Consider the following 13,109-nt stretch of genomic DNA (forward strand, 5'->3'; position numbering starts at 1 on the left):
CGGAGAAAAGAAAAAAGAAGTTGGAAAACGAGAAAAAAACAACAAGACAAAGGTAGGTTTGCATGTCCAATATTACAATTTTTGTTGTCATTATTTGCGAAATGCTCCGTTCGTTTAGTGTAAAGTGCTTTAGGTGTCTTAAAGTCAGAGGCGATTGCTCTAAGACTGCAAGGGAAGCTCAGCTTCCCCTAAAATGTCAAAAAATAAGTGATCAAATATATACTGTTGTGTGTACATGTCACTGACTAAATATGCGCTACAACGCGCTCAACTTTTGTTCAGAATCCGATTATCACTGGTAACGACGCGGCTTTCCTCTCACTCAAACCAGCAGCTTCACAGTGCTTTAAACAGTGTGGACGCTGATCACAGACTTCAATAGCGACACAAAGCATGCAGCGCAATGAGACGAGCCATTGGATAAATGCTGGGCTTTGTCCCACCCATCGGACGCATGTCTGGGGGTCTATGGGGCAGTGGGCTGACCTCGGCTGGCCCGGACGCTCAGCTTCTGCATGATGATTGGATGATCTGACTGAGGCTGAATCCCTTTTTGATTGACAGCGAAATGAGCGAATCAGCGATCTTTTGGTGTAAATAGCCGTGGGAGCATTTTCATTCTGTTCTGAGTTGGACCGGAGACTTTCCTAATCCTCTTAGCGGCGTTTTCTTTGTTAAAAACGACTAGCGACAAATCGAGCTTCTATTTCTGGTGGGTTTTTTTTGTAGCTGCGGGTGCTCCTGAGCTCCTCCACCGTCACAAAGCACTCACAGGCGCACACACTCCACACTAGCCTCGCGCCAGTCCCAGCTAGCGAGCTAGCTAGGTAGCAAGCTGCACATAATGGCAGACAATTTGAATGTTGTGGACCGGATTTTGGCGAAGCCATTTGATAGTCTTCCTTATGAAGAAAAACTTAGAGTTAAACAGCAGGGCAGATCAACTCCTCAGATTAATTTGGTGCAAAAGGTGGGGAAAAGTAGCTCAGCTCTCAATGGTTTGCAGGCCAAAGTTAAAGCAATAGCCCCCAGTGCAATGTTTGTGCATTGCTATGCACAAACATTGCTGTTATGTTGTGGATTTCTATGTTAATTTTGGAGATTATTTAAGTATTGTATTTATTATTTAAGTATTTAATTTTGATTACAACTTTATTTTTCTGTAAGATAATGTGAATTTCATTTGATTCTATTTTGTATTTGGATATTGAACATTTTGCATACCATTGCACATCTGAAAGAAATTAAACTATTTAACGTGTTTACTATAAATGCAGTCTCCTGCCTGCTGATGTTACTTTCAAATAGTTAAATTAATGAGCCATACTTATACATCACTCTATGTAGAAGTTAATTAAAACATATTTATGAGTTTGCTACCCCTTTAAGGTTAAAAACAAGAATGACACCTGTATGATGTAAGATAATTACAAATAATGCTAATGATTGTGGGTACGTTACACACATAACAGTGTAGCCTATGGAATAATGAGGAATCTGGTGCTGAGGTGATGGTAGGGGGGGCCCCAAATGAAATTCTGCTTAAGGCCCCATAAAGGCTTGGGCCGGCCCTGCGTGCTATGTATGAAGGGGCCCTTATATACTGTATGTAAGTGGTAGTAAATCTTTTTTTTTTTTTTTTTTTTTTATGAAATACCTGACAAACTGGTCAAACTGTGGATATGTTTTTAACAAATATGATGTATTAAAAACTCCAATTATCTCCTCTTAAACATGTCAGACTGAAACTATTTTCCTTCCTGCACATCTTCGCAAAGCGTGCTACCATTGTGTACCATTGTCACTGAAATTAATAAACCAGCTTCAAATGAAATATCAAATATCACAAATCAATATCAAATGATGTATCAAACACAAAAGTCCAATTATCTCTCATTAAAAAGGTTGTACAGGAATATTTTTCCTTCACGCATATCTTCATATGAAGTGCTACCATTGAAGTTTCACTGACATCTTGGAAATACATTTCTTCAAGCGCTGCACTTACGTCTTGCCTTGGTCTAAACAGCATCATAACATATAATACCCATGGCAACTGACTTGCAACGGCCTAGATTAATCTCCAAGATAGATGAAATAGAGGGACAGTTGGATTCCTATTTACCCTCTAAATCTTTGTTTTGAGGGAGTACAAATGTGCATTAAAATGTGATCACATCTGCATCTAATATGGTACACACAAAATTCATTACTTTCAGTGGTTCATAATTTTTAAGAACACAATCTGGTGGTGGATTTCAGCTACAACACCACCTTGTTAATGGATAAGTAGGATGGAAACAATTAATCTAGGAGAGCATAGAAGAAGTAAATCCTACCTGAGTATAGTAGTGAGAAGATTTTTGTGCATGGTTTTTTTCATTCAACACAGATACAGCCTCTCTTTTAGCCTTCATGTGGATCATCTGAAGACCTTCGTATTCACTGGCCAACTGTGTGTTCTTCTTCAGTGAAATTTCTAGTGCTAACTGCAAAGACAGAGAAACATTGACCAAAAATGCAGATGGTAATGTGCTGACAAGCGGGGAGAGTGTGTTGGGAAGGTGGAGGGAATATTTTGAAGAGCTGATCAATCAATCAATCAATCAATTTGTGCAGGGTAGAACATGTACAATGATTGTGTGACAGCAGTGAAATGCGCAGTAGGAACGACAGACTCATTCAAGGTGGAGGTGGGATTATAACAAGGATCGGCTCTGACACCTTTCTTGTTTCCAATGGTGATGGACAGGTTGACTGATGAGATCAGACAGGAGTAACCATGGACTATGGTGTTTGCAGATTACACTGTGATCTGTAGTGAGAGTAGAGAGCAGGTTGAGTCTAGCCTGGAAAGATGGAGTCCTGATCTGGAGAGCAGGGGAATGAAAGTCAGTAGGAGCAAGAATGAGTACATGTGTATGAATGTGAGTGAGCCCAGTGGAACTGTGCAATTACAAGGAGTAAAAGTGGTGAAAGTAGATGAGTTTAAATACTTGGGGTCAACTGTTCAAAGTAATGGAGAGTGTGGTAAAGAGGTGAAGAAGAGAGTGCAGGCAGGGTGGAGTTGCTGGAAAAAGGTGGCAGGAGTGATTTGTGACTAAATAATATCTGCGAACACAGATGTTTAGAAGACAGTAGTGAGACCATCTATGTAGTACGGCTTAGAAACCGTGGCAATAACAAAAAGACAGGAGGCAGAGCTGGAGGAGGCACAGCTGAAGATGTTGCAATTCTCTTTGAGAGTGACAAGAATGGACAGGATTAGCAACGAACATATCAGAGGGACAGCTCAGGTGGGAGGATTTGGTGAGACTGAGACACACACACACACACACACACACACACAAAATCAATAAATAAAAATAAAAATAGCCTGGTCTCGTAATTACAAGATTTTGATATCGTAATTATGAGATCTTTTCTCGTAATTATGAGATCCTGATGTCGGAATCATGAGATTTTTTTCCTCGTAATTACGAGATCTTTTCTCGTAATTACGAGATCAGCGGTCAATTTTTTTTATCCAGTGAATGCAATACACTTCCGTACAGACTGGCACTCACTATTGCCTGACAAAATTTGATCTGAATCTGATCCGGATTGTGGATTTTGTGGACATTTGAATTTAATATTTAAAAGCCCATTTGGTGTACATTTTGCATTATATCTCAATCAAAAGTTCCACAGACACTCTCATTTTTACCCCTGCCAACGAAGTTGGAGGATGTTATGTTTTTTGTTTGTTTGTCTGTTTCATATCCTGATAGGCAAGAACTGATTAAATTTTCAAGGTCATAGGTCAAAGGGTAAAGTCAGGAAAAAAATCTTGAAAATTGGAAAAATTCCTAGCTTTAATGTTGAGCGAATTTTCAAAAATTTATAACTGTCAACAAAAAAACTTTTTTTTTCATATTTAAGAGTGTTACGTAGGATGGTATTCTTTATCGACTGACAAAGTCTGATCCTGATCTGATCCAGATTACATAGTTTGTGGCCATTTAAATTTAACACTGAAAACCGCATTAAATGTTAGTTTACATTATATCCTTAATCAAACATGCCTTAATCACTCTCATTTGTGACAATGAGGTGCAAACTGGCACTCTCAATGAATTGAGTAAGTTTGAGCCACATCTGATCTGTGTTGTGGATTTAGTAAATATTTGATTCTTTTAAACATTGAAAAGCCCTTTTGATCTAAATTTTGCATTTTATATTAGCTTATGACAGGACTTTGACTTTGAAAAGTCAAAGTGCACAGTATACATGTCATGAACCTGCTTATGTAAAGCCTGTCTCATTGTTGCACTCTTTAAATACAGCACTAAAGAGCGCTGGAGTTTAGACCTGGTTTTGGCGGTCTAATGTGCAACTTGCCAGTGCTGCACCTGACCACACATTTAGAGGGCAGGCGCACGGGTGTAAAACTGATGATTGTGTGTGGTGTAAACTTGCAATGACACTTGCACTGCGCCGTGGGACGACTTGTGCTGGGTGGAAGATAAGACCCCTTACAGTACAAACTCACTGAAAGAATATGTGAAGCAAAAATAAATAAATGAAAATCACAGTCATGTCATTGCATGTTCTCCTTTCATGTGAACATTACTTCTCAAGTACTGCATATGTGGTTGTTGAATATCTCAACTCTACCTGCAGACATAATGAAGTGTGTCTCTGCAGTAAAACAGAACAGCACTAAAGTGATGAGTTTAACCCAGCAGAAAGAGGGGCTGTAAACATGACAAATGCCTGCTATTGATTTCAGGTTTAATTACTCCATGCAGCACTGACAAAGCCCATCTGATGCTGTTGTGAAGTGTAAATGGAACAAATTACACTTCATTGCCCATAAGAAACTGATAGCGTCGGCAGTTTGCATTGTTTACTTTGTCCTCACTGAACGACAAGCCTCAATCAAATTTAAAAAAAAAACCCATAGGTACATGTTTGGAAGCTGTGGTGTGAGATGAATGGCTTATAATACTAATAAGCACAAATTCAACTGATTTCATATTGCTGTTCCCTAAATTTGTATATTCAAACATGACAACATCCACACACTGTACATGAGGGTACTACTGACATCTATATTCATAATTTCAATCAGTCTCCATGTAAAAGAGGAGCTCTGACCTACAGGAGCTTATGGGAGTGAAGAATGGGGTCAGCACCTTAATATGAAACCTCATATTGAAAGTGTCTAGCTATTCTACTTCATGCACTGTGATTCCTGAATGCACACTCTCCTTATTATGTTATGCTAATTTAGACATTATGTGTGCTTTATATTGGTCTCAGTGATTAAAGTAACCAATTTCCTTAGAACTTCAGACTCTCTCTGATCTTTTTATTTGGTAAGGAGTATTGTTACATTGTCGTATTTTGTCAAGTGAAAAGACTAAACCCTTTTTGCATGGCTAACTTTTATCTGGCTAATGGGAGTTGTGTCTATGAGGAAGACTTCTAATTCTCAAATTGTCTCACGCGAACAACTTCTTTAAAGTTGCTGCACTTGGATGCATGGCGGCTTAAGCTCCATTGCCTTTTCTTGTTTTGAACTAATGCATTCTTGATCACCGTTTAATGAAACTATATACCACATGGCGATTTCACATTAGATAAGCCATGTGAAACCCCCATCAGCAAAGAGGCTCTGGCTGGGGCTGATAATCCTGCAGATGAAAAACCCTACAATAAATAGGGGTTTCTCTTACAAAGAAGTACTCAAACATATGTCATTTTGTGCCAAGTATATATGTGGTTTTACTGGAGCATATTTTTGGCATGACCATAAAAAAATCCACATTATATCCTTTTTGATAATATAAACTATACGCTTACATTCAGATTGCTATAGAAAATGCTGGCCTACAGGTAAAAACATGGGCACAACATCTCACCAGGTTACGCATCATTAAATTTGTCCAGACAAAAGACTATAACAGTGAGTTGTCATTTGCAGGAAAGCACTTATACAAGATTGACCATGGCTTGTAATTTTAATTGCACATGACTCTTTTCTGTGCATCTTAAGGGAAGTATTGTGACAAGCAATGTGCTGACACTAATCCACAAACAAATAAACAATAAGATGTTCTTCCAGCTTGTTCCTGATTTCACAGTATATGAGACAAAAACTTGTGCATTTAAAGAGAGTCACACTGAACAGCACTCAAGTCAGAATAAGATTTTACCTGGGTGCCTTCCATTTTCTTTTTCCTTGCTCTAACATGAGCCGTGTGTGACTGCATGGATCGCTGTGTTCGTTGCAGGCAGTTATTAATATTAGATTGCAAGGTACTCATTATGAGAGCAGCTGACTGGTGTCTCAAATCCACCACATCAAAAAGGCTTCTAAAAAGAGAAATCAAACACAGAAAATATGATTGTGAATTTTAAGTATCATTCATTTCTGATTATAGCAATGTTAGTGTAACTGGCAGCATTTTTTTTCTAAAGTGAAAAGTGCAATAATGAAATGCACAACCTTTTACAATCTACTGTTATTTATAATACATTTTTGAATTTTTCTGGTGTGTGTGTGTGGGGGGGATATTTAAGGTTGACTTTGTAGTTCACAAATAATAATAATAATATTTCGGAGAGCCCTATGGTTGGTTAATGGCCCCTCCATCTATGCTGAGGGCTGCAAATGAAATGGAGGGCTGCTAAACATAGGTTAGAATCAATTATAGGGCCTGGAATTTATGTTTTAATAGCCGTGTTGCCTCTGTGTACGTGCGTGATTGCATATGTGTGTGTGTGTGTGTGGTTTTGATCATGTAGAAACTGGGGACAGCTGACATTTGCCATTTGGTATGCTTACGTATTTTGGGTCAAGGATGAACGCTGAGAAAAAGGAACATTGATAGGACTAATATCTGTGGATAAATTAGGGATAATAGCTAACAACAGTGAAGAATGGAAGTTGTGCTGCAATGCACCATGGCAGTTTGGGATTTCAAATGTTATTGTGATTCATGATAGTTTAACAGTGTTGTTAGTGTTAATGTTTTGTTGTGTTTTTATAGCTCAACTGGTTTAGTCAGTTTAGTTAAAGGTCATGTTGCTGTTACCAATGAGATGAGGAGTGTAGTGCCTTTGATGTCTTCTGCCACTGTCTCTGTTTGTGGGTATGTAAAAATATAAGCATCTGCTTTGGGCAGAATTCAGAAAAGACAAAAAGCTCTGGCTTGGTTTTCGTTCTTCCGCACAGCTCCACACAATATAATAAAAGAGAAGTGGCATCTGTGTACATGTATGCATGCGTATAACGTCGATCACAGACAAACTGTGGAGAGCTGACATTTCCCATTTGTTATGCTTATGTATTTTTAACGCTGCCAAAATGGAACTGATAGGACTAATTGATAATTAATTATAATTAATTAATTGCTAACTAATTGATTGATTGATTGATAGGACTAATATTTTTGGAGAAACTACAGATAACAGCTAACAGCACTGAACAATGGACATTTATAATTACATTTTGGACTCACACACCATTCCAGCAGGGGGGCGGTAAATCATCTATATATTAAAAGCCAAGTGGCATCTGTGTACATGTATGTGTGTGTGTGTGTGTGTGTGTATGCGTGCGAACGTGATTTTATTTAGTGAGTTCAATGTAAGTACATAATATAATTGTAAATATGTTAAAGATACATGGATGTCACAAGAAAGTGAAAACACTTATTTCCATTGTGGTCCATTTAAAAATCAAATCACAAAATAGAAGTAATAATAAGATAAAAAAAAAAATAATAATACTGTTAATAATAATAATATGGATCCACAGGCTTTAAATTGGACCTGTTATATTATTCGGCTAGATATATTATTATTCTTATCATCACTGACACCACATAAGCACATGCAAATTATATCCACTATGAATCATCAAACAAAGAATATCCAGCAATGCGACTGTGTGAAGGCAGCATTATGTGTGTTGGTCAGCTGCTCAAAAAAATAATGCAAGACAGTAAAATCCCCTCAGAATTGATTTAACTGTCTTACTGAGACATCGGCAAGCTAACTAGCTATGCAGCAGAGTCACCATGGTACATTTTACTAAAACAAATCGGTCAAACTTTGGTTCTGGTCAAGCACTCAAAAGGTGTGGCACGTGCTGCTGCTGAACCGTGTGGAGCTAAATTGTATAGATCTATGCCATAGTATGCAAATATATATATATATAATGACATTCTTGCACCACCTTTGGCAAGATGTTACAATGTATCAAAGTTCATGCAAAGTAATACTAACCACCAGAGAACGCCCTAGTATTGTGTGCATGTCTATCTATCTATAGCAATATAAAATTAAGATATGTAATACTATTATAACCCGCAATCCAAACCCGGATAAGCGGTTGAAGATGACTGGCTATGGATAATGAATCTTACTGAAGTTCCATTATGACTTTGGGGAGGGTCGTAGTTGTTTCTTCCATTTCATCAGAAGCTGTCCTGAATTCGGTGCAGTTTTTTGTAAGGTCACTGATCCTCTTCAGAGTGTTGTCATGTCTCTGTATAATGGCAGCATGTTCATCCTGTAAAGAAACAACAATATTAAATTAGAAAAATGATGCAAAAACTGCAAACCCTTGTTTGTCCAAAGTGGCTATGAAAGAAAGTATTTTGTTAAACGAACTAATGATGTAATAATTAGATATGACTTGCTTTGTGGCCATTGAAGTTAAAGACCTCCAACCTTATTTTGTCAATCTACCGCGCACTGTCTAAAGACCACAGTGCAAGTATATTTGGGTCATTTCAAACTCCACTTTGCTATATACAGTATTGAGCATATAAGACAGTGAACAGGGAAAGGCGTAAGGCACAAAAGGATTGAAATTTGTCTTTGAACTAATCATGGGTATGTTTTGAGTACAGATTAATTAAAGCTTCAGATGTCAGATCGTCATATATCATTCCCTTTCAGAGATGGGTCTGCATGAACCTGGCACACTGCTCTTTAGATAGTGAACTCTGAAGTGAGAGGTTTTCTGGTGAGGAAATAGAAGTGTCACAGTGGTGGGCACAGCTAACCAAAAAGTTAGCTTCGATAACTGCTAGTCCTCTAACTGAAAAGTTTTCAATTTCAATTTCAATTTATTTTCATTTATATAGCGCCAAATCATAACAGAGTTGCCTCAAGGCGCTTCACACAAGTAAGGTCTAACATTACTAACCCCCAGAGCAGTAGTGGTAAGGAAAAACTCCCTCTGAGGAAGAAACCTCAAGCAGACCAGACTCAAAGGGGTGACCCTCTGCTTGGGCCATGCTACAGACATAAATTACAGAACAATTCACAAAATGAATATACAGGAAATGCTGTTGGTGCACAGGACAGGAGGGTCTCCAGCACAATTACCACACCCATCTCTGGATGGAGCTGCACCTTAAACAGAGAGAAAAAACAGAATGAGGCATCAGAAAGATAAGAAATATGGTATAATTTGTCAACATTAAACAAAAAAAACAAAAAACAAAAAAAAAACAAACAGGAAATACTAAGGTGAATGCCAGCCACTAGCCCTAAGCTTCACTAAAAGACTCAGAATTTAGGTAAAGTTGAGGCCGCGGCACACTCTGTTTCCTAATAAAATGAATTAAAAGAGTAAAAAGCGTAGAACTATACTATGCCAGTAAGGTAGCCATACGAAAGGGAAAATAAGTGCGCCTTAAGTCTGGACTTGAAAGTCTCCACAGAATCAGTTTTACTGATGCAGGGAGATCATTCCACAGAACAGGGGCACAATAAGAGAAAGCTCTATGACCCGCAGACTTCTTATTCAACCTAGGGACACAAAGTAGTCCTACACCCTGTGAACGCAAAGCCTGGGCTGGTACGTAAGGTTTAATTAGGTCAGGTAGGTAGGGAGGTGCCAGTCCGTGACCAATTTTATAGGCTAGTAGCAGAACCCTAAAATCTGATTTCACTGGGACAGGAAGCCAGTGAAGGGATGCCAAAAGGGTGTAATGTGGTCGAAGTTTCTGCTTCATGTCAGAGGTCTGGCTGCAGTATTTTGAACCAATTGGAGAGCTCTAATGCCGGACTGCATTAAACCAGAAAACAGAACATTGCAGTAGTCAATCTAGAAGAGATAAACGCATGGATCAGGGTCTCAGCATCAGCCATAGACAGGATGGGATGAATCTGCGCTATATTTTGCAGGTTGAAGAAAGCAGTCTCGTAATATTTGTAATGTGGAGGTCAAAGGACAATGAAGGATCAAAAATTACCCCAAGGTTCCTCACTTTGTCAGTGTGATGTATGACACACAACCCTAGGCTAAGCGTTAACTGGTCAAATTGATGCCGATGTCTCACTGGACCAAGAACCATCATTTCAGTCTTATCAGAGTTTAAAAGCAGGACGTTTCTAGACAGCCAGCTTCTCACTGATGCAAGGCAATGAAGGATCAAGGACTGATGCAAGGATTTTATGTGGATGAGATTACCAGCAGTTATCGGCATGTATAACTGAGTATCATCACATCAGTGCAATGTAATTCCAAAGCGCCACAATATGTGCCCAAGGGGGGGGGGGGGCTATATAAAGGGAGAAAAGCAGGGAGCCTAAGACACACCCCTGTGGAACTCCAAATTTCATGTCACTAAGGTTAGAGGTAGTGTTACTGTACAAAACACAGTGAGAACGACTGGTCAAGTATGACGTCAACCATGCAAGAGCACTCCCAGTAATCCCAAAATTATTTTCCAGCCTATTAAATAGAATATAATGATCCATGGTACCAAATGCAGCACTGAGATCTAACAGCACAAGAACCATAGTGGTGTCCAAATCCATTGCAAGCAGAAGATCATTCACCACTTTAGCAAAGCCATCTCTGTGGAATGATATTTTCTAAAAGCAGACTGTGGTGGCTCAAAGAGATTATTCTCCTTAAGATAATTTTCAAGAATTTTAGAGGAAAATGATAGATTTGATATCGGCCAATAGTTTTTCAATACACTAGCTCAAGATTAGGTTACTTAAGGAATGGTTTAATCACTGCAGATTTGAAACATTTAGGAACAGATCCAGAAGTTAAAGAAAACTTAATAATTTCCAGCACAGTCGGCCCAAGAGTGGCCACAGGTCCTTAAACAGTTTTGTTGGTATAGGATCAAATAAACAGGTTGTGCTTTTTTGTTGATGTTACGAGTTTCGTCAGCATGCCTAGAGAGATACTCTCAAATTTTGTAAATCTAGGTAATACCTCAGTAATGGCGCCCACCTAGATAGTAGGGTGTAGTGCCTGGGTTAAGGCATGCTGGGATATGTTTAACCTAATGTCTTCTATTTTCTTCTCAAAGTAATCCAGGAAATTTTGTGCTGTAAGAGTGAACTACAGGTGGTTGTCCATGAGTAAGTGTTGCCACAATGTCGAACAAGAACTCTGAGTTATGCTTGTTTTTGTTGATCAAATCAGAGTAATAGGTCCGCTTTGTAGCCAGTAATGCATGCTTATAGTCTAAGATAGCACCACGCCATGCAAGGTGGAATACTTCTAATTTTGAACTACGCCACGAAATCTTTGATATTGCTGGAACAACCGTTGGGCCATCCTCAATTTCAACATCATCCTATGTAGTAATGGGTATTAAGTTTGCAAAGCATATCCCTCGGTGGAATACTTCTAATTTTGAACTACGCCACGAAATCTTTGATATTGCTGGAACAACCGTTGGGCCATCCTCAATTTCAACATCATCCTATGTAGTAATGGGTATTAAGTTTGCAAAGCATATCCCTCTATGATTTTTATGGACACGTCTACGGAAGCAGACCACAGTCTCAACTTGTTGAATTTCCCTCCCTAGCAGATAAACTGCATCATAGTGGATTTTCTGCACTAATTTCCCCGCTAAGCTAATGGATTCCACACCCACATTTGTCATAAGCCTTGCAGGGTCTCTAATCACCTGCTCCGTGGCCTGTTGTAAATTCCTAATGTTACCCTCCCTGTAGAGCTCTATCTATGTTTGCAGACAAGATGGCGGCGCCTTCCCCAGTATGGTGGAGCCCTCCGGCATCAGCAAGCCACAGTGGCCTGAGAAGGAAGGCCAGTTATCAATAAAGCTAAAGTTTTGCTGTCTACAAAATTGCGCCAGCCACGTATTTAACGATGTCAGCCTGCTAAACACCTCATTAGTACCCCGGGAGGGGAGAAGACCAGAGAATATTAATCAATGCAGACACATCTTTCTGGGAAGGTCACAAGTCCTCTCTATGTCCATTTTTTGTGACCTCTGAGTGGTTCATCCTGACATCATTGGTACCGACGTGAATAACTATGTGACTATATCTCATGTCATGTTCCTTAGTCTGTCGAAAAGTTAACTTTTATAACGCTAAATCGATAAACCGCTAAAAAATTTAGCAGAAGTTACAGTTAACTACTAACTTTTAGTATCGACTCGGTACACTGTCGGCTCCTGATAAGCCAGTTTCGAGTTTAAGCACAGCAGGAGCTTCTGAGTAAAATCAAAGGCGATCACAAACCCAAAACAAAAAAAAAAAAAAAACGAGCCAGAGCTTTTGTCTTCATGCATCCTGCCCGCTGCTGTTAGGTAGTGTCACTTACTTTCACATACAACAACACACACAGTGGGAGGAGACATCAAAAGCAAGGCACTTTCACTCATGGTTTCATTTATAAACAAAACTAATTCCAGACAGTTTATCGACATGAACAGCAACTCTGTCATTTTGACAAAGTGAAAATACTGCTCATATCTTTTAAAGTAATTAGCTAATTCTGAAGGTTTGAGCGTTAACTGACACATGCTCCAAAAAGCATTATGGGAAATGAGTCTCTCCTCTGTCAACCGCCCCCCCCCCCCCCCCCCCCCCGTCAAAATGCACAGAACACTGCCATCTACTGGATGGAAGTGTGAATCTGAAATGCAGTTTTGTGCTCGGAATGTCTCAATATTGCGTAAGTGAGCAAAGCAATGAATGTATGTGAGACTGGTGATCCACAAATTCTGAATCACACTTCACAAACAGAATTTTCAGTTTTGCAAATGCCTTTTTTTTTTCTTTTTTTTTTACAAATGCAAAAAAAACCCAACACATTTACAAAT

The 13,109-nt window shown here is 39.0% G+C and overlaps 1 protein-coding gene across 1 annotated transcript in view; it reads right to left on the minus strand.

The window, feature by feature from the left end:
• The window catches only part of LOC117522427 (coiled-coil domain-containing protein 178), a 49,087-nt gene that overhangs the window by 9,800 nt on the left and 26,178 nt on the right, over positions 1–13,109 (minus strand). Inside the window, exons 16-18 of the mRNA XM_034183831.1 lie at positions 8,418–8,563; positions 6,201–6,360; positions 2,340–2,489 (exon numbers count right to left, since the gene is read on the minus strand). Coding sequence (XP_034039722.1) covers positions 2,340–2,489; positions 6,201–6,360; positions 8,418–8,563 — 456 coding nt within the window. The remainder of the gene's footprint in view (positions 1–2,339; positions 2,490–6,200; positions 6,361–8,417; positions 8,564–13,109) is intronic.

Source organism: Thalassophryne amazonica, chromosome 12 (assembly GCF_902500255.1).
Source record: "Thalassophryne amazonica chromosome 12, fThaAma1.1, whole genome shotgun sequence".
NCBI classification, from domain to species: Eukaryota; Metazoa; Chordata; class Actinopteri; order Batrachoidiformes; family Batrachoididae; genus Thalassophryne; species Thalassophryne amazonica.